Raw genomic sequence first — 22,003 nt, 5'->3', positions numbered from 1 at the left:
CATTTGAACCTTAAGGTGCCATGGTCTAGACAGACTTGAAAAAAGTTCAAATGTGTGTGAAATCTTGTGGGACTTAACTGCCAACGTCACCAGTCCCTAAGCTTACACACTACTTAACCTAAATTATCCTAAGGACAAACACACACACCCATGCCCGAGGGAGGCCAGTCCATGACTGCAGCACCTGAGACCGCTCGGCTAATCCCGCGCGGCGACAGACTTTCACTTGTTTCTTTTTAGGAAGCGTGAAACGAGATACGTAACGATATTGCTGAGTTGGCTAAGAAGGCAAAAATGTTTAGTACTGAATGCCGGAACAATATCTTACAGCTGTTTTGTGTCTTCGATGCCACCTATAACAGGCGCAGCTCCTTGTTTAAACAGCTAAAGAACGTGACTATGTTTCTGAACAGTGCTAAAGGTGGAAAAACCGAAGGTCTGACAACGAACAAAAAAAAAAGAGTACAGGATACCCTAAAAAAGAAAATTATCTTTTAATTTGTGGAAGATAACGGACACAACTTCTCTTGATGACATACTTCTCTCCAGTTAGTAAGTTCAGAATTCATATTAGTATTTTACATACTTCAGTGACACAGCTGTATTTAGAAATGAGCTCCACTCTATTTATTGTCTGTACCTTATTGGTTCCTGGTGTTCTTTTAAACTGCTTAACCGCTACCAGCGACCAGTAACAGTAAAATCACTTAATTATGTTTGTGACTTCTTTCAACATATCTCCATCAGGCAAACAAAAAAATGGGTCAAATGGCTCTGAGCACTATGGGACTTAACTTCTGAGGTCATCATTCCCCTAGAACTTAAACCTAACTAACCTAAGGACATCACACACATCCATGCCCGAGGCAGGATTCGAACCTGCGTCCGTAGCGGTCGCGCGGTTCCGGACTGTAGCGCCTAGAACCGCTCGACCACCCCAGCCAGCTCAGGCAAACAATCAGTTTCTTTTATGTTAATAACAATACTGAGTACTCAAAGAAACGATACCGGTAACAGGAAGAACATACTTATTTATACTTATTTAACAAAAAGTTATAAATGACGTATAATTATCTGCCTTAGTTCAGTCCTAAAAGTTGTCTTAGTTCTTTTTTAGGCAACTTTTCAGTCCTAACACATTAATGTAAGATGTATGTCTGTAATCTGGTCAGTTCTTTTCTTATTTTCTTGCCTTTAATTTGCTAAGAATGTAACTTTTTCGTATTGCTAAGATAAGAATTTTCATGAAGGTCGCCAGTAAACACACAAACTCTTACTGAAAGTAATTTATAACAGCAACAAGTAAAAAACCGAAACAGTTTTAGAAGGAAAAATAAACACTATGTAATTCATTCCTGTAATACTTGCTCATTACTAACCTGGTTATCGGTTTATTACATCGTCCGCAGGTGATAACAGTTCTTATCAGTAAAACGCTAGTGGAGCAAAACAGTCTGTTTCTGATTCTTAAATATGATATTGCAGTATCAAAAAAGTGACGGATGCATTAATGCAATCGAAACACTCGTAATGAAATGATGCTAGTTTCATAACATCATACGGTTTATTGTATGGTTCAAAATCTATCTACAACTTTTAAATAGATGCACATTGTTAGCTAGATACTGCAGTATTTCTCATCTCTGAAGTAAAGATTTTCTGTGAATGTTACAAAAGTAGGACAACAGAAATAAGGACAGGATTTGGATGCCTCTCTTAAAAGAAAATAACTGACGTTGCTGAATTTTTGCTAAACTAAGGATGGACGTAAAAATGACACAGGAAAGAATATGAAAGCAATTGACAACACAGATTTTTGTATAAACATACCTTTTATTAACAAAATTGCACACTGTAATACAACATGAAGGTGCATGAATTATGCACGTCAACACCACCATACAAATGGCATCCAGAGTCAGTATGGCACAAAATTATTCGAATAACTGCTGTGAATGATCGGGCAAGTGAAGCTTTGCCGCTGATGAGTACTTTTGCATTGTCTGATGAACACGAAGTAATCTCAAAGCTAAAGTGTTTTCATTTTGCATAGTACAATGTAATAATTCACTATAAGACGGTAACTACATAGTATAACTAACAGTAATAACATTATGCGATCTCGTGAAAAAAAAAACGGTTATGAACAATGCTGTCATTAATGACAACAAAGAGACACACACGCACACATTTTTCTACGTTTATAACAGCGTAAAATTATTTCATATCATTTGTACAAAATCAGTAATAAATACTATTACTCCCGTAATTTTTTTTACAGACAATAAAATAAACGAATTTCGTTAAATTATTTACAGTACAAATATAAAACAAACTTTAGAAGCAAGTATTGTGATTTTGGTCAGATACGAGCATATTGCGAAATGATGGAAACTTTGTCATCTCATTGTAAAGAGACCTAAGATTAACATATTGTTTTGCATGGTACCAGAGTAAACGAATGAAATTCAACTGCACGGAGCATTACTGAAGAAATAAGCTTTTATAGCGCACAGCAAGTAACTTTCGTTCTTCCACTAAATTTTGTAATAGCACGGGTTTTATACAGGACTGTGGTTTGTGCATAAATTGTTAAAGGAACAGCTTAGTACTGTGTGTCATTAGAGGTGGCCTAGCTGTTAGTTGTTGCAGTAATGAGAAAAGACCGTTTTATGGAGGACAAAACAAAGTGACACTGTACAACTTAACTGTGGAGTTCCGAATTTTCAAACAGATAACATTCATGGAATATTGGAGTAATAAATAAACCAAGTATTAATGAGGCAACTGCTAAAAAAATGACGTTAGTTTCAAAAATACAAAAATGATAGTTAGCCCAAGAATAACTCAAACATGATTAAGTTTTGTATTAACTGCTAGCAACCATACGTTTAGGCAGTGGAGAGCTCTTAGGTGCATAACAGTGTGTTAGATGAACCAGCGAACTGCAGCTGAACGAGAGCATTATTTGTGTGATTTTTTTTCTCTGGTATCTTGATGGGAACGTAAGAAGAACAAATATAAGAGCTACACGAGCGTAAGGTGGATACAAACAAATAATGACATTTCTTATGAAAAAGCAAGGTAAAGCTGTCTCCAGTGTAACTCTCTAAAGCGCAATCTTAGGGATGCGCAGGCACCAGACTGTAAACTTAATATAGGCCATTTAATGACACTTTATGTACAACAAATACTTAACATTGCGAACTTAGGGAAACGTACACAGTTATGATGAGGCAGTATAGTACTGCTGGTACCAGCTGATGAAAATTAAAGAGACAATATGAAGTAGAAGACTGGTTTTGGTTACTCGTTGGCTTCAGAAATGAAGACATCTAACAAGATAACGTAACAACGTTCGTAGTGCTGACGCACAAGAGTTTGGCTTTGGTAGGACAGGGCAGTGCGCCCTTCTCGCTGCGCGAGTCCACACGGGAGAGTACTCACACTAGAAGATGACCGGAACGGGCCGGCGCAGCTCCACGTCCCCCGAGGAGGCGGCGGCGGCCTGCGCGGCGGCGGCGTACAGCAGCGGCGGAGGCGGCGGGGGCGGGAAGAAGCCCAGTGGCGCCGTGGGCGGAGGCGACGGGGGCGGCGCACCGGCGCCTGCTTTGGACTGCGGCGACGGCAGCCGCACCGGCGGGTACAGCGACGAGTAGAAGGACGAGATGAGCGACGCGGCCGCCGCAGCCGTCGCGCCCGACTTGTCGCCCGCCACCAGCTTGGACAGATGGACGGCGTCGAAGGCAGAGCCCAAGTACGCGTGGTGGTGGTGATGGTGCGGGGGCGGCGGCGGGGGCGGCGCCGCGAACATGTCAGCGTGGTGCTGGTGGTGGAAGTAGGGTGGCAGCGCGAAGCTCGGGAACGCCGACGCCTTCAGCGACGGCGGCGCCAGCAGCGCCGACTGCTGGCCCATCGCTAAGCCACCGCCGGCCTTGGGCTTCCGCCGCGGCCGGTACTTGTAGTCGGGGTGCTCTTGCATGTGCATGGCGCGCAGCCGCTTCGCCTCGTCGATGAACGGCCGCTTCTCCGTCTCGGAGAGCAGCTTCCACTCGGCGCCCAACCGCTTCGAGATTTCCGAGTTGTGCATCTTCGGGTTATCGAGCGCGATCTTGCGGCGCTGGATGCGTGACCAGACCATGAAGGCGTTCATGGGCCGCTTGATGTGCGGCTCGGCCTGCGCCGGCGTCTGCTGCTGCTGGTGTTGCTGCGGCCGCTCCTGGGGGCTCCAGTTCTGCACGTCCATGGCTGCTGCCGGAGCCACACTGAGCAGCACGGACCGCGTGCTGCTCCTCCCTGGAGGGGCGCCCGGGGCGGGGCCGAGCTCGCGAGGGGCGGAGCCGGCGCCGGCCAATAGCGGGGCGGGCCGCCCCTCCACGCGCTCGGCGCTGCCGCCCCTGCCGGAATCGGTAATGTGACCCCTGTGTATAAGTCTAAAGGTGTTTGCGAGTCGTAAAATTATACGGCTGCCCTCACCGGCGGCGTATAATGGCACCTGCAGAAGACGCCGTAACAGCCGACGCTAATGCACTCTGTAAACAAAGATGTATACACCGCCGGCCGGCTGGCACAGGGCCCGAGACGCGCACCTGTGTTTGTGTGAGGTGTAACAGAAAAGGTACAGAAAAAAAAAACGCGTGTATGCCGGGGACGCCTTTGCCGTGGCTTTCTTCTAGCGCTGCACCGGCGTGTGACAGCAGCAGCAGCCGCCTTGATTTCCCTGGTGTGTGAGAGAAGCCTCAGCTACAGAATTTTTCGTATATGGCTAATGGAGCGAGCAGGCGCTCGTGTCCGCTTTCTGCAGCGCCGCCCGTATTGTCGGCTGGCTCACCGCCTGACCTCTGGGATGCGCCTTCCCGCCTTCGCACAATGGACTGCGTGCCCGGGGAGACCGGCGCCGCCGAGGAATCCAAAATGTTGTCACCTCGCCTCTTACAGCAGGGGCGGAGCCTCACGTACATTAGAAGCACACGCCAGGTCACCTCCCGTCATCACCTCATATTTACTGTTTACTGGCGCAAAGCAAAGGAGCACTGAACCCTCATTAAACAGAGCGACGTAATATTTATAACAAAAATGTCCAGGGCATTGTGTCATTCTACGTATCTTTTTTTTTTTTAGCAGAGTCGTACCAATTTTTTTCTTAGGCAAAAATTTGTGTGTTATTTTTTTTAATTTCTGGTAAAATCTTCGTAGAGAGTGTCATATAAACTCACTATAATAAATTATTGAAGCTCTGGCACTTAAAATACAAGCGATACGATAAAATGAAAATATACATGAGTGATCCACCTCATCCATAGGTGTATTGGTGAGATGGGCAAGTGTGCTGAGAGAGATGGACCATACAAAACAGCTATATGTGAACAAAAGAGTCAACATTTCAAAATTTTATTTGGAATATCTTGTTATGAATACAGAATTATGTTATTAAATATTTTAGTCATTATAATTCTGGACTGAATATTTTTCCTTCTCTCGCCACAGCAAGACACTTATTACGAAAATGTTGAAAATATTCATGTGACCATCGCGAATACGAAAACCACTGAATCCAATCGTTAGTTTTATCAAATGCTTCAAATGTCTCTGAGCCCTATGTGACTTCACAGCTGAGGTCATCAGTCCCCTAGAACTTAGAACTACTTAAACCTAACTAACCTAAGGATATCACACACATCGATGCCCGAGGCAGGATTCGAACCTGCGAACGTAGCGGTCGCGCGTTTCCAGACTGAAGCGCCACGAACCGCTCGGCCACAGCGGCCGGCCATTTTTATCAGTTTTGTAATAAATTTCAGTCCACACAACACAATCACCTTCACCCTATTTGTCGAAGTTGTTTCATCATCTTCTACAATGTCTGCATCTAAATTTGCGCTCCATCTCCCTCGCATGAAAACGAAAAACTCATTAGAAAACCAATATTCAGTCAAGATTTATAATCCCAAATAACACTGGTCCATCTGTTTTGATCGCCTGGGAGAGATGAACCACCCAGACTTCTGTCTGTAGGTAGTGAGCTCAGTGGCCGTTTTACGTTTGTTTCATGCCTACACATTTGTCAAGTTGGGAGTAAAAAAACTGCACCGACATTTTGCAAACTAAGCCTTAAAATACTAAAATTATTTAACTACTAGGCAAAGCCTTTTCAGCTTATCAGAACAGTGAATTCGATTTTTCTCCATAACTAACACAAAAAGGACGGTACTCTTTTGCACCACGTTCGTTCACAAAATAAGTTCCTCGGAAGTATATACCAGGAGCTGCTCTCCAGCGGTGCATTTGTGAAATACGCCACTGGTCCGTCCAACTGAGTGGTCCAACTCTCCCGGATTTACTCTAATAGAAAAGATACCACAAATGATAAACAGTGTCACCGTGACCTTTTGTGTATATTTATTCACCCTGCCTTGATTAGGACTATAAAGGCCCATCGAACATCTAATCAGACGTTATTCACATTTTATATTACGCTGATTAGCACATATACGTTACTTGCAGCGTGATGACTCATATGGAAACATTTGTGGCACAAACAGAGGAAACAGTAATAGCTATTACATAGAGAAAACTATTTATAATTACATGTTCCTTATGTAACAAAAAAAAACTGTTTATACTAAACTTACCGATAAAAATCGCCCACTGATTTTTCAATAGCGGTTTTGCTACGCCAACGTTCCAATCGAAGTCACAGCTTCATCGGCAGAGCTCGCTATTGCTACGTAGCGGCCTTCGTTGTTCTGACAACACCCCAGAAATGCGTATCTGTCACTATCTCGAATTCCTACAAAGCAGAGTTTCACGAGGACACGTGTGAAAGATCAACGATTTTCTTTATCTTTCGACTCGGCTCGAACCACGCCTTTTTACTCTCCATCAACATCGAATCTACATTTACAGTTTCCTTACCATTGAGTGTGATTTTGAAACAGAAACTGATGTTAATCACATCTTGTTTTCGTGTCTGAAAATTTACTGTGAAAGGCTGGACTCTTTTGCAGACTTTTGATTATTGGATACCAACTCCCTCAATCAGCTTCTGAGCTTTTGTTTACTAAGATCATTCGCCTTTATAAAGTGATTGTTAACTACGTTTTAACGATTTGTTAATTAGGTTTTTGCCGGCCGGGGTGGCCGAGCGGTTCTATGTGCCACAGTCTGAAACCGCGCGACCGCTACGGTCGCAGTTTCGAATCCTGCCTCGGGCATGGAAGTGTGTGATGTCCTTAGGTTAGTTAGGTTTAAGTAGTTCTAAGGTCTAGGGGACTGATGACCTCAGAAGTTAAGTCCCATAGTGCTCAGCGCCATTTGAACCATTTGAAGCCAATTAGGTTTTTCATTTTTATGCTATAGTAACTCATAAATCACAAGTGTCTAATTTACTTCTAAACGTATTTGTCACCAATATATGGTCGACAAAATTGAGACAGCTGGGATTCTTACGTCTGTAAAAATGCATTTATATGTTCTGTCATATATTAGGTTGGTAAGTAAGTTCTTAGAGTTTTTGTTTTGCATGTCGGCATTTCACTTGCTAGGGGTTATTTATCGACCGTCATTTTTTATTTGCATTTTACTGTTGCTATTTGAGTTAACATATTGTCATTTTGCCACTTGGAATGCGAGAGTGGAGCTGTGGACACTAGAAAATGGAGTGCCAGGTGGAGAAATCGGAAGCGTTTCCGAGATACTCCTCTGTTTGAGTTCAGTAGAGGGGTGGCAGCAGAGGAGGCAGTGAGAAATATTTGCACCATGTGTGGGGATTTGCTATTAGACAGAGCACGGCAAGAAATTGCTTTTGTCGTTTTAAGGAGAATCGTTTTGACATTAGTGGCTCTCCAATTTCAGGAAGATCTGCGGGGTTTGACGAAGTTCGCTGAAGCGCATTAATCCACAATGAGCCATGTCAATGTACTCGACAACAGCCAAATATGGTCGTGCGACATTTACATGCAACGAGGAAGGTTAAAAATCGGTTGTGAGGGTACCGCATGCTCTGAGCCAACATGAGCAACTTAGAAGTAGATACCCTGGGTGTAGCGAAGCAGCTTAAATGACTTAATAAAGGCAAAGCCAGCGATCCAGATTACATACCAGTTAGGTTCCTTTCGGAGTGTGCTGATAAAGTAGCCCCACACTTCGCGTCATATACAACTGCTCGCAAGTCGAATGATCCGTAACTAAAGACTGGCAAGTTGGACAAGTCACATCGGGACCGAAGGAAGGCAATAGGGGTAATCCGCTAAACTACACACCCATACCGCTAACGACGATTTGCGGTATGATTCTGGAACATATACTGTGTTCGAACACTGTGTGTTACTACGAAGAGAACAATTTATTGACCAAAAGCCAACACGGATTTAGAAAATATCGTTCTGGTGAAAACTATCTCTTTATTCTTACGAAGTATTGAGTACTATTGACAGGGGTCGTCAAATTGATTCCATATTTTTAGATTTCCAGAAGGCTTTTGATGCCGTTGCTGACAAGCGACTTCTAAAAAAATCGCGTGCCTATGGACTATCGTCTCAGTTGTGTGACTGGGTTCGTGATTTCCTGTCAGAAATGTAACAGTTCGTAGTAATTGACGAAAATCATCCAGTAAAACAGAAGTGATATATGGCGTTTTGCAAGGAAGCGCTATATGCCCTCTGCCGTTGCTAATGATTTAGGAGACGATCTGAGCAGCTCTCTTAGATTGTTTGAAGATGATGCTGTCATTTACAGTCTTAGCAAAGTCATCGAAGGTCAAAACCTGCTGCAGACTGGTTTAGACAGGATGTCTTGCATGGTGCTAAAAGTGGCAGTTGACCCTAAATAATGAAAAGTGTGAAGTCATCCACATGAGTGTTGAAACGAATACCCCAAATTTTGGTTACAGGTTTCCGTTACAGTATAAAATGCGCATATCTAAGACTGTAAATTTAATAAATACTTAGGAATTACAATTGCGAATAACCGAAACTGGAACGATCACATAGACAATGTTGTGGGGAAAGTGAACCAAAGGCTGCGGTTTATTGGCGGAACACTCAGAAAATGCAACAGGTCTACTAAAGAGACTGCCTACATTACGCTTGTCCTTTCTCTTCTGCACTATTGCTGTGCGGTGTGGGATCCGCAGCAGATACGATTAACGGAGGACATCGAAAATAGTCACCGAAGGGCAGCTCCTTTTGCATCATTGCGAAGTAGGGGAGAGAGGACCACGGATATGATACGCGAATTGATGTGGCAATCTGTAAAGCAAAGGCGATTTTCGTTGTGGCAGGATCTGCTCATGAAATTTCAACCACCAACTTCGTTCTCAAAGTTCGAAAAGATGTTGTTGGCGCCCACCTACATAGCAAAGGCAATTTTCGTTGTGGCAGGATCTGCTCATGAAATTTCAACCACCAACTTCGTTCTCAAAGTTCGAAAAGATGTTGTTGGCGCCCACCTACATAGAGAGGAATGATCATCATAATATAATAGGAGAATATAATATAGGAGAAATTAGAGCTCACACCGAAAGATTTAAGTATTCGTTTTTCCAGCGCGCTTTTCGATAGCGGAACGGTAGAGAAATAGCTTGAAAGTGGGTTGACAAAGCCTCTGCCACACACTTCGTTATCAGTTGCAGACTAATCACGTAAATGTAGATAATACCAAAATCACAAAAATCAACGGGTGGTCATATGTGCGTATCTAGTTCCTCGTCATCAAGTGACTCGTGAACAACATCGGCCATTCCTATTCTGCATTGTTAGTGGTGACGAGAACTGGCGGCTTTATGTTTACGTAAGGGAAAGAAAGGAATGGTTGAGCCCAAACAAAGCAGCAACCCCCCATTCAAAGGTCTGTGCACACACATAAAAGACAATGTGGTGGAACGGCGACGGTGTGGTATGCTACTAATTGCTTCCCCGACGTGTAATCATCACTGCTGATATTTATTATCAACAACTGAGACGCCATGCGGACGAAGTTCAAGGAGACCGATCAGGAAGACTGCGTGAATTGATGCTACTCCATGGTAACGCCCGCCCACATTCTGCTTGACTGACAAGACAGTGTACAGGATTTGGTATGGGAAGTCATTCCACATCAGCCTTATTCACCTGATCTTGCGCCCACAGATTTTCACATTTTCCACTCGCTATCGAACAACGTGCTTTCCGGATGAAAATGAGCTCCGAACGTGTCTCGACGAGTTCTTCGTTGCAAAATAAAGTGATTTCTGCAGTCGTGGAATCGAAATGTTATCCCTACGTTGGCAGACTGTCGTAAATAGTGAAGGTGGATATATTAATGCTGACTAAAGTCTCTATTATGTGTATAAACTCACGGGAAATCTCTGCGAACCTGTGCACCAACCTAATAGTTCAGTGAACATTGTAACCTTGCGTAGTCGATGGCTAAATAGAGTTCAGGAGCTGGAGACAAAATAAATAAACTGAAATTCCTCATATTTAGGGATGAGAAGGAGCGATCTATTTTACTTGGTAAAAAACTTTTATAGCCAAGGTCGCATAAATATTTTCGAAAACCGGTTTCGACAGTCTTTGCTGTTATCTTCATGTCTTTTGTTACAAAACGTGTTCAGTGGACCCTGATGCCAAGTTGTCGTATTGGTGGATAAAACGTAGCAAATTATGAAAATTTTTGTCGCAAATAAAGTTTTATTTCTGATAACCGTTTGCATAATGCCCTATATTTTAACAACTAATATAACTTGTCACGATGTTCCAATTCGCAATGAACACTTTTGTATAACAAACTCTTTTGAAGACCAGAAGATGACAGCAAAGCCTGTCGAAACCGCTTGTCTTAAATAAGTAAGTACTTATGCGGCCTTGGCTATAGAAAGTTTCTTGCCAATTAAATAATAAAAAGAACATGTATCTGCGAATATTCTTGCTTTCTGCTGTATATGACATGAAAATGACGTCTTTCTCAAATTTTGTTTTTGCCGATATGGCGTCATCTTTGAAATCTGCATACGTTGAAACACCACTGAAAACAATAAGTGGGACAAACTTCATTGTGATGTCCTGTACAAAAGAAACCAACAGACTTCAGAGATACGCCTTCCTGGCTGGTTGGCATCGTTACAGAGATCGTTATAATGGCGACCGCAAAGGATGGGATGCTTGCCCCTAACGAGCGCTTTCTGTCCGTTACAGAATTCCCACACATCTGTACCAATGATTTCACATTTGTGATCTGCGGCTCCAACAGTGCTCAGCCCGACTGGAAGCACTGTATCTTTAGCAATCACTGTAAGTTTGAAAGTTTACAGTACCGCCCGACATTGAAAATAGGTACAACATACTTCATTATTTTTGTCGGAACAACACATTTTTTTTGTAAAATAACTCAATTTCAATTAATACAGCGAAGCCGGATACCAGTGTGGGAAAGCATGACAATTTATTTATTTAATTGATCACATGTGCACTCCCACAAAGTAAATCCCTACATCCAGTTTGGTGAGATCTGTGAAATGAATGAATGTATGCTCGTCTGCTAACCGCAGATAGTGAATGTGAATATATGATCATCTTTGAGTCGATCCTTTGGCCACCTTTGGTGGGACCAAAGAGATGAAATTTACCAGAGCTTTGAGCGCCTGAAATGTGGCTGACCAATACGATAGCAAGGTGCTTCCACCACCTCGACAGAGATGGGAGAGGACCTAGAGAACGGCCATGTTTCGGCACTCTGCCGCTGGATCTTGTGCTGTTAAGACCTGTTTTAGTTGTGCTCCGTAATGACGAAAGAGTGGAGACATGGTATGCATGTGGAATATTTAAGAGTAGTTTGAAATATTAATTTCTCTATTTCAGGAACTTTTGTGGGGAGAATTAAATGTCAGGCAGGTAATATTAATGGGATTGTAGGAATCTTCGGAAGTGACCAACGGTCACAATGAAACCACGTGTAGCATTAAGTTGAAATACTTCCGTGTGCTTAAGTTAAGCTGAATTACTAGCGTGTGTACAATAAGTTGAAATATTTAAGAAATAGCGTGTGTACCATAAGTTGAAATATTTAAGAAATGGCGTGTGCAGGACTTGAAATTAGAGACGAGTACTTCCACGTGGTGAGTACTGTGTGAGTCTCAAACTGTGTACGAGACAAAAGATAAAGAGAAGTACTCGTCCATGGTATCAGTTGAGGACTCGCGTGTGTGATGAATATGTTCTTAATATTACTTTGCGTGATATGATTCTGTGTGACGCTAGATTCAAACTCTGAGAGAGAAGCAAGGTGAGTCGGCCGTCTATCCAGCAACGCCACTTGGCTTGCATTGCACAGGAAGACGTGCATATATCTCCAGAGTTCATAGTAGGAAAGTGGAATTATGAAGTGAGGCAGTGTCGTGTGAAACTGGGATAAATATTAATTGAAGTGGGAAAGCTGAAAGTGATAATGTTGTGACCATTCTCTGTGTAGTATTTCATGTTGTAGTGTGGTGTATGACATGTAATTTGGGTATGTGTGGTTTGCATGAGAGAGTAGCGAGGTAGTTTCAAAAGATTAGTGGGTTATGCTTGTTCCTTCGGTACCGCTCGGTCTGGAGGAAAGTTTAGTGATGATGATTGTGAGAGTCGAAGTGTGAGGTATAATAAAAGATCCGCCATCCTATCCAGAAAGTGCACTGTAGCGTTAAAAATAATTACGAGACCATAATATAGAGATTAACCATTGTAAAGCCATGCCCACTGTACGGAATTTCTCATGTGTGATTGTTGTAGGTTATAGAATTTGTGTGTTTAGGTTAGAGAATTTATCGGAATAAATAAGATAGTGAAAAGAAAAAGATTGGTGGACTTTTACTTCGAATTGTATGTTGTCATAATGTCCCGAATTTATAATGTGTGCGCCATTCATATTCAGTGCGGTGGCCACGTGTTGACAAAAGCCGTTAAATAAAAGACAAAAAGAAAATGTGGTATTGCCAGTGCGTAGTGTACAGTCAGAGTTCTGTAAATTACTGATAGTCAGATGCGTGTTTCCGTTGCGTATTAATCATATAGGAGGATAACTTGTAACTTAAGTGTGAGTACTAGAGTTCATGTTACTCGATAAATAAGAATGAATCCACTCGCTTGGCAGACCACTCATCTTGCAGGCCTGACTGCTTGATGCCATAGTATGAGCAAGGCATGTGGGTGCCTCTCAAGTTATTTCTTTGATTGACGCAGTGCTGACGGGCTGACGGGAGACACTGCATAGGGATACCGGGCTCGAGGCCACTTTCTGACACCTCCTCCCTTGGCAGGTGAAGGGACCTCTATTACTCAATTTATCCTACCTTTTTTTTATATATTCTTCTTAAATGAATCCTTTTTCTTTATAGCTTCCCATTTCCAGTATGGTGTATAATAGTTTTATAAGTGTAATACAGTTGCCATTTACACAAAGAAAGGAGACAAAAAATCTCTAGGAGACCCTCCCCCCCCCCCCCCCACCTTTCACGTGGTGCTGCATGGGCAACGGAGCTCGCGGCCTCAACAGCGTAGCTGCGGGCTGAATGGAGTACTGCGGCCCACACAAAAATTATTAGATGGCAGGCCCAAGGCAGCATGCATTAGAAACAATGCAGCATGTTCACGGGATATTAGAAAAAATTCCTAGGTGCGTTTAGGACCGTTCTGTAGCCAAGATGGATACGAAGATTTAAGGGCCCTTTACCGAAACAGTACCCTCTATCTTTCCTCTGAAACTTCCTCGTGCAGCCGTTATCGAACTGCAGATTACCTTGTGCGCCGATTCCGACATCAGTTTTTGGAACAACATAAACATAGCAGCCATGTACTATCCGACCAAGATATTACTGCACTTGGTCTCGCGTGGCCGTTGCCAGAACCACGCGGTGACGCTACAGTTACAAGTACAGAAGTGACTAAGAAAAATGCAAAGCACTGTGAATAATTTCAATACATGAAATATCGCCATAGAAACTCATGATAATCCGATCGAAGAGCCCCCACTTCCAGGTGCAATAATATTGTGGTGGACATCAAAGTGCCCATCACCCGTTGCTCACATCTCACAAGGGCCTGCAACGGAACCGCAACATTAGTTTAGTGTTTTCTGAGGACGAAGAAGACCACTGATGGTTTGCGGATTATACATTCAGTTTTGCCTGGAACAGTTACTGTAGTGAGCTCTGACGAATACGACCATACTTTTCTGTAGGTGTGTACATTTGCGCTTGATCTTGTGAGTTAAATGCATCAGTCGAAAAAAATAATAATATTTTCAACAATAAAAATTTAAATGTGTGTGAAATCTTATGGGACTTAACTGCTAAGGTCATCAGTCCCTAAGCTTACACACTACTTAACCTACATTATCCTAAGGACACATACACACACCCATGCGCGAGAGAGGACTCGAACCTCCGCCGAGATCAGCCGCACAGTGCATGACTGCAGCGCCTAAGAGCGCTCGGCTAATCCCGCGCGGCTTTCAACAATAGAAGAGAGAAAAAATGTGAAAATTCAAAGTCGAAAAGATGTGCTCTCCAGAAACTTGGACTTTTTCAAGCTGTATGGGATGCAACGCAGCGCCAAATGTAGTCACTGAGCTACGAATTCTACAGTCCAGTTGACCTGGCAACACAATGATTTGACGAATGAAGAGACGAAGGACAGCCTAGTCCTAGACTATTAAAAACCAGTGCTGCCGCCCAGTTTAATGTCGAATGCTGGCTCGGGGTTACGCTTTTTCTAATCAACCTTAAAAATGTGGCTTCCAAAGCACATTTTATGCAACTTATTCCAGTCAACATAAAAAATAGAAAGCATGTAAACTATACAAAAAAAATCCGTTGAGGTGATCATATGTGAATTTTCGTAAGCAAACGGAACTATGTTGATGAAATGTATTCGCAACTGAGAGTATGGACAACCATCAGCTGCATGAGTGAATGGCAGCAATGAAAATACGTTCCGCACCGGGACGGATTTCTCGCTTGTCTCGAGCGGTAGCCTTATCATAAGGCTATACAAGCACGCTTCACTGTCAGACCCAAACTTCCTAATGTCATCAACCATTTGTCTACGACCTCCACTCGTACATCCATTATAGATATTCCCGTACACCGGAGAAATTTTAATTGAAATACGGTTGCCCGGTGTCGGTGGATAAATAGACCCAGGTACCACAGCGCCTGTGTTGTTCAAAAGCACTGAGCCCTATGCTAGTTCGATATCATCAACGTTGAGTAAGTGCACTTTAAAGTTTATTTACTGTTTCTTCACTTCTTTTAACATTACAGTAGCAGTCAACATAAGAATGTAGAAAGCGTGAAAGCAATAAAATGTCCATTAACGTGAACATATATGAAGTTTCGTAAGCAAATGAGTTTATGTAGATGCCATCAAAGTTGTATAAGTGTCTTTTAAAGTTTGTTTACAGTTTCTTCACTGGAATATTAAAGTCGCATTTTTGTTTGCTATTTTTGTTGATATCCAATAGAGTTTCCCACCAGGTATCAGATTTTTAATGTCAGTTTCGGCCAAACGTTATTGGAGTATATTAAATTTTTTATGGATATTTTCTACCTACATTCGACAGCTCTTTGTTTGCCCTGAATGGAATCATTGGGTGGTATACGTAATATCAGAGTGATGAAAAAAAGGTAACAACCATATTCATACTAATAATAGAAAAATATTGCATACACTGTTGAAATATGCATGCCGTTTTATCAAAAGTCATCTACATTAAAAGTTCTAAGTGGATTATTAACAATCATTTAAGATATAATTAGATTTGTGTACTTCCTGTTTGGTATCATAATTGTATAATATAGAAGTACTAAGTTGATTATTATTAACCATTTGAAATAGAATTAGATTTGTATACTTCCTGCCAAAGTTAATGCTTTGTGCACTACATGTCTTCCAACTCGCCGAATCCTTTGTATAAATAAAATGGCAATTATATCGTTTTGTACTATACTGGCTAAATTTCTGTCTCCCCTCCAATCACCTATACACCGTCCGCCCAGTGTATAAGTTACGTTAACGTAGTCACTACGGTGGCAGCTTGAAGTAGAAACTTTAAACAACATGAGTACATTCGACCAGTCCGTTGGGAGCAGGCAGGGACAGGTAGTGGACGTCCGACCGCAGGTTGTCGTCGTTGTAGTGAGTGTGTGTGAATTCCTAAGGGACAAAACTGCTGAGGTCATCGGTCCCTAGACTTACACACTACTTAAACTAACTTATGCTAAGAACGACACCCACTCCCATGCCCGAGAGAGGACTCGAACCTCCGCCGGGACCAGCCGGAAAGGTTTATCGGACCGCGATTCGTACCTGGCGTCTTGGTCTTACTAGGCAGAACCATTAACCACTGAGCTATCTGAAACACAACACTATCGCAAGTGTGCAGCAATCGGGGCACGCCTCATTGACGATCCTCAGATATCACGCATTCATACAATTGATACACCTAGCCGGGCAGTGGATCCACCTTCCTCAGTGCGAATGCACAGACACATCGGATCTCCTGTGGGTATCTCAGTGTAGTGAACGGGAGTATAAGGTGTGCTGAAAAAGAAACGAGCCGGAGACATAATTACAGAAACCAGTACCTGTATGTTAGAAGTATTCACCCTGGCTGTTGAGACACTTGCCCCACTGTGACACAATGCGGTGAATGGCTGTCTCATAAAATTCCCGGGGCTGCGATATTAACCAGTTCCACAAGTACAGTGGGACGTCGTCGTCCGAGGTGAATCGTTACCCCTCAGAGCCTTTTTAAGGGGACCAAAAATGGCGTAATCACAGGGAGAGAGGTCCGTACTGTATGGATGGAGGCCGAGAACCTCCCATTTGATTTTCTGCAGGTGTGCCGCGACTGTGTTGGCCGTATGAGGTTTTGCATTGAAGTGGAGCAGAATGACCCCACGGGTATGATTGCCTGGTCGTTTTGATTTGATCGCTTGGCGAGGGTGGTCAAGGTTTGCGAGTAACGCTGGGCATTCACTGTTGTCCCGTGCTGCAGGAAGCGAATGAGAAGGGGGTCATCTTGGTCAAAGATGCACTCGTGTGGATGGCCTTGGCTTTTTTTAGGTGGTGGTGACTATGGATGCTTTCACTGGAGACCTTGTCGTTTTGATTCTAGTTCGAAGCCACCACTCGTTCCAGGAAAAGATTCCCTTCCCAAGCATGGCGCTGCAGGTGAGCAAGACATACTTCCTGGTGTGGTTGAAGACTGTGAAACACGTATGTAACATAGCAGCGATGGCGAGGCATTGTAGCATCTGTGACCAGAGAGTTTGCGCTTGACCGCGCGAGTGTTGCGAGCGGTTCTCAGTCTGTCAGTAGTCGTTGCGAGTCTGTAGCTCTGTTTAGTTGCAGAGCAGTACTCAGTCAGTAGTCGTCATGCAGAGCGGTCGGTCAGTAGTAGCAGCCCAGTGCGGTTGTGTGATGTAGGCGGTCGGCAACACTGGTCAAGATGCTGAATGAGGTATACTGTTAATTAATATAATCATTAGACAATGTAAAACTTATTTATTGTAATCAATCTCCAACAAGTCCCCCAATAATAATTTTTATTTTTAAAGCATTTTTTCAAAATTTTATTTTTTTTATTGAACTAAAGATTTCGTTGCACTTCCCATTTCATTCCACTTCTTTTGAAGAAAAATTTCAGTAAATTCACAGAAAAAAGGAATATTATTATTTGCAATGCAGTTCCTCCAAGCCGTGCGCAGAAATAAGAGCAGAAATTTGACATCCAGTTATTCTGAGGTAAGACTTTAATTCTGATTGTTTTACACAGGGCCAAAGACCGATATTTCGGTTTAATTGAATTTTCTTATCACTGAATGGACTTTAATTTTTTGTGAAGAATTTATATTTGAGTCAGATTGCGAATTTCACATTTTTGTTGTCATTGTAAGTACATTTCATTGTGGGCAGGTTACGCTTAGCGCAATGTCCATTAGCATTTCTAATTAGTATCGTCATTTCTTTTAAAATTACGGTGGGGAGGTTACACTTGGCGACACCCAGTCCAGGATCGTATTTCGTTGAGAGTCTTTTGAACAACAGTCAGATATCTGCTCTTATTTGCTTAGATATAATTAGGATTTGGCGCAACGCTTTTATTAACTTGTGACTTTCTTTCTACAGGTCAACGGCAATTTGTTACTCTATTGTATTTGTGTGTTGCTTTTGCATTGTGCTTATTTGTTTTGTGAAAAATTTTGACTATTGTTAAAATGCCGCGAAAGACAGTGAATAGTGTATCGCGAGGTATTTTGAATGAAATTACCGACCCAAACAACTTTGCCGATAGGACATGTGACACGCAGTGTAATGATGACAATCCTGCGTTCACTAACAATCAGTGCATTCCAACCACTAATGATGACTTTTACCTTAATGATGAACAAACGAACTCAATTGTCTCCTCTGTTGATTTGACGACAATCGATGACGCGGGACGCTCTATTGTAATGAGCGCTGCCCAGCTTAATACACGCGATTTGGAAAATTCAAGTAACGTACAGACAAATTTGTCTAGTGAAAATGAACAATGTACTGAAAGTAGGACGGATTTATATAATTCCGAAATAGTGTCAGACACTGTACATCCGACTGACAAACCTTTTTGTAAATTACAGAATGACCAAATGGTCACACAGAACGTGATAATGGCAGATACACCGTCAAACAGTACAGAGAATAGAGCAGGTAATGCTACTGAGGCTCAAATTATAGCATTTTTGCAACAAATGTTTAAACAACTTAATGAAAAACTTGATAAGCAGAACAAACGACTGGAAGAAGAGATCAAACAATTTAGAGAACGGAACAAACAATTTTCTGAAGGTATTAAACAGCCGAGGGAAAAACACGATAACCTTTATGAACAGAACAAACAAGCTAGCGAACAGATTACAGCTGTTACCATACAATGTCAGGACACTAAAGTACAATTACGTGTGAATACTAAGACTTGTGCTAATAACAGTGATGAAAAAGTTGGCACTGTTGCACAAAAATTAAATAGTACACATGTAAGCACAACAGAATTACATAAAGACGAAGTTAATGCAGTCACTGAACAATGTTCAGCAAACGCAACACAGATACACGAAATTAATGCAGTCACCGAACAATGCCCTAAAAACGCAGTACAGATTCGCGACGAAGTTAATTTAGAGTCAGTGGAAGTTTTACACACTGTTAATACGGAAGTTGTTAGTAAAAGTGAACGACACAACAACCAAATTGACGAAAGTATTAAAGTAACAGAATTAACAATTATTTCAGTCACCAATACGTCACAGAATCCGCCACGTTACGAACATTTGTCAGAGTCACGCAGCGCGTATCATGTGAACAATTTACAGAGAATACGCGAATTAGAATCCGAAAAGACACGCGACTTAAAATCTGAAAAGCTACGTAACTTGAAGTACGAAATGACACAGACAAACAAATTCTCACGCAAACCCGAACGTGTTCTCAAATTCAGTGACGAGAACGTTGATAATAAGCAGTTTGCATTTGTAAGAAAATGTAAGGAATTTAATAATGACAGCGTACAGGTACACGATTTGCACTGTATACGACAATTTATCTTTGTACATTCACCGCTATTACCTGTAATGCAGAAACTAGCTTTGAACCAGAGGCGACAATTTGCTATTGTATTTTCATCAGCATTACGTATTATGCAGAAATTTGAATTAGCACGGATACAGCAATTTGCCTTTGAAATTTTACCGCTATTGCCTGTAACACAAAAGCTAAAATTTATTTGCAGTGCGTAAATGACCTCAGGGGATTCATTACGCTTTAATGAATACGTGCCGTAGCGAGCATAGGACCCCGAGCTGTAGTAGTGCTGTTTCATCTTTAGTTTTCTGCACTGCTGCCTTCTCTTCTACTATCCTATATATCTATCCAAACTGCTCTTTAACTATTGCTCTACCTAGGATTAAGAATATGTAATGAAAACCGGATATGACAAATCTTTACCGAATGTGACAATTTTCAGTAGGCACTCCCGTAATGACAACTACCGCCGTAACTTTAATAACAGATAAAATCGTAATCATCAGTATGTGTAAAATTTTGAGCAATCGGAACCATATTTTTGTAACAATAGATGTTTTTCACCACAATAGCATGAAAGTGAGCCGCTTAGCATACCTAACCAACAATGCAGTCTGCAAGGTCAACCAAACTTTAATGTTTCGCCGCGTGCACGTATAGTCCCAGCTCCAACAAATAGTAACGCATGGCAGCAAAGAAATAACTACGTACAGACAACACACTATTTCAACTCGTATCGCAATGCGCCGTATAGAAATTACTATCATGATAGACGTAAAAAGTGATGAGCACAATTTTCAGCGTACATTTAATAACAGTCGATCTTATGAGCAGCAACAACATCAGCAACAACAAATAATCATGAATGGAACAGACAATAGGTGTCATCCATAGCGTAACACGTCAGTAAGAAATAACAGAACAGTTCATATAGTGGATATGCCACAGCATCCTCTCGTAAATAATAGCACGTACGACAGAATTTGACCAGACACAGTACAGATTGCATATTACAGTAACGCAAACATTACTTTTGACACGCAGAATTTTGCTCACGAGAATGTTATCTGAAACATGCTTTGTTGAATGCTCCACTTTTATCGCACCCAGACCTTACTTGAAATTTTTCCATTGCCACCGACAGTTCCAACAGCGCTTTAGGCGTACACATTTTCCAGGAAATTGAAGAAGATGGTTCTACAGTAATCAAAAACATCGCATTTGCAAGCCGCATTTTATCACCTGCTGAACGAAATTATTCTGTTACAGAACTTGAAACATTATGTGTTGTATGGGCTTTTACGAGATTTCGGCACTTTCTCTATGGCAGACATACCACCGTTTACACAGACCACAGAGCGATACAATTTTTACTCTCGGCTAAATTTACTCACGACAGGTTAAGTAGATGGAAACTTTATTTACAGGAATTTAATTTTACAATTGTTCACATTCCCGGCACACAAAATGTTATAGCAGACGCACTATCGCGTTCTCTCGGCAACAATCAGCAAGACGTAGCAACCAACTTCTGCAAAACTAATTTCAGTGTCATGTACATTCAGCAAGTTGCATTTGAAAACTTTATTTCATCGTCATTACAGGACATAGCAAAGGAGCAAAATAAAGACAATGTGTGGAAAGAAATTAAACACCTTTGGCAAGATAGAAAAAATGTTACGATTAGAAACATTACACTGTACGCAATGACGTTCTGTTTCGCCGCTCTCATCCTGACAGCAACAATTGGTTATTATGCATTCCTGACGAACTGGTCAACAAATTAATTTGGTACACTCATTTAAGCTACGCACATTACGGAGCACGAAAATGTTTTCTTATACTGAGACAGAACTGTTATTTTACTAACATGGAAAAACGTATACGACGAGTTTTAGCGTCTTGTAAAATTTGCCAGAAAGCTAAATCAGACACCACTTCACATATTCCTCCTTTATATCCCATTGTACCTGTTAAATTAAGACATATGGCCGCAGTAGATATTTTTGGTCCGATTCCGAGAACTAACAGAGGTTTTTGCTACATCTTTGTCGCTGTTGAGCTCACTTCAAAATTTGTTACTTTCACTCCATTACGCAAAGCTACTGCTAAAACTGTTTCGAAAGCATTTGTAAAACATTTTCTATTTCATGTAGGGCATGTGATGAGAGTAATTTCTGACAATGGATCTCAATTTCGTAGTACCGTATGGACACGCATGTTACGAGCCAGAAACATTTCTCCGATCTATATATCCAAGTACCACGCTTCTTCGAACCCCTGTGAAAGATTAATGAAAGAAATTGGTAAGCTGTGCCGAATATACTGCCACAAAAGACATATTGATTGGGATACATACATACTCTCATTCCAAGATGTAATTAATTCCATACCAAATGAATCCACTATGCTGTCTCCGT

At 41.8% G+C, this 22,003-nt stretch overlaps 1 protein-coding gene across 1 annotated transcript in view; it reads right to left on the bottom strand.

Moving 5' to 3' along the window:
• Nucleotides 1–1,735: 1,735 nt before the first annotated feature.
• The window catches only part of LOC126456193 (protein SOX-15-like), an 81,405-nt gene continuing 61,137 nt past the window's right edge, over nt 1,736–22,003 (bottom strand). The window contains exon 3 of the mRNA XM_050091946.1: nt 1,736–4,397. Within this exon, the coding sequence (XP_049947903.1) occupies nt 3,449–4,397 (949 nt within the window). The 3' untranslated portion in view covers nt 1,736–3,448. The remainder of the gene's footprint in view (nt 4,398–22,003) is intronic.

This window comes from Schistocerca serialis, chromosome 2 (genome assembly GCF_023864345.2).
Source record: "Schistocerca serialis cubense isolate TAMUIC-IGC-003099 chromosome 2, iqSchSeri2.2, whole genome shotgun sequence".
NCBI classification, from domain to species: Eukaryota; Metazoa; Arthropoda; class Insecta; order Orthoptera; family Acrididae; genus Schistocerca; species Schistocerca serialis.
The sequence above is the reverse complement of the archived record's forward strand: the minus strand, read 5'-3'. Positions and strand labels throughout refer to the sequence as shown.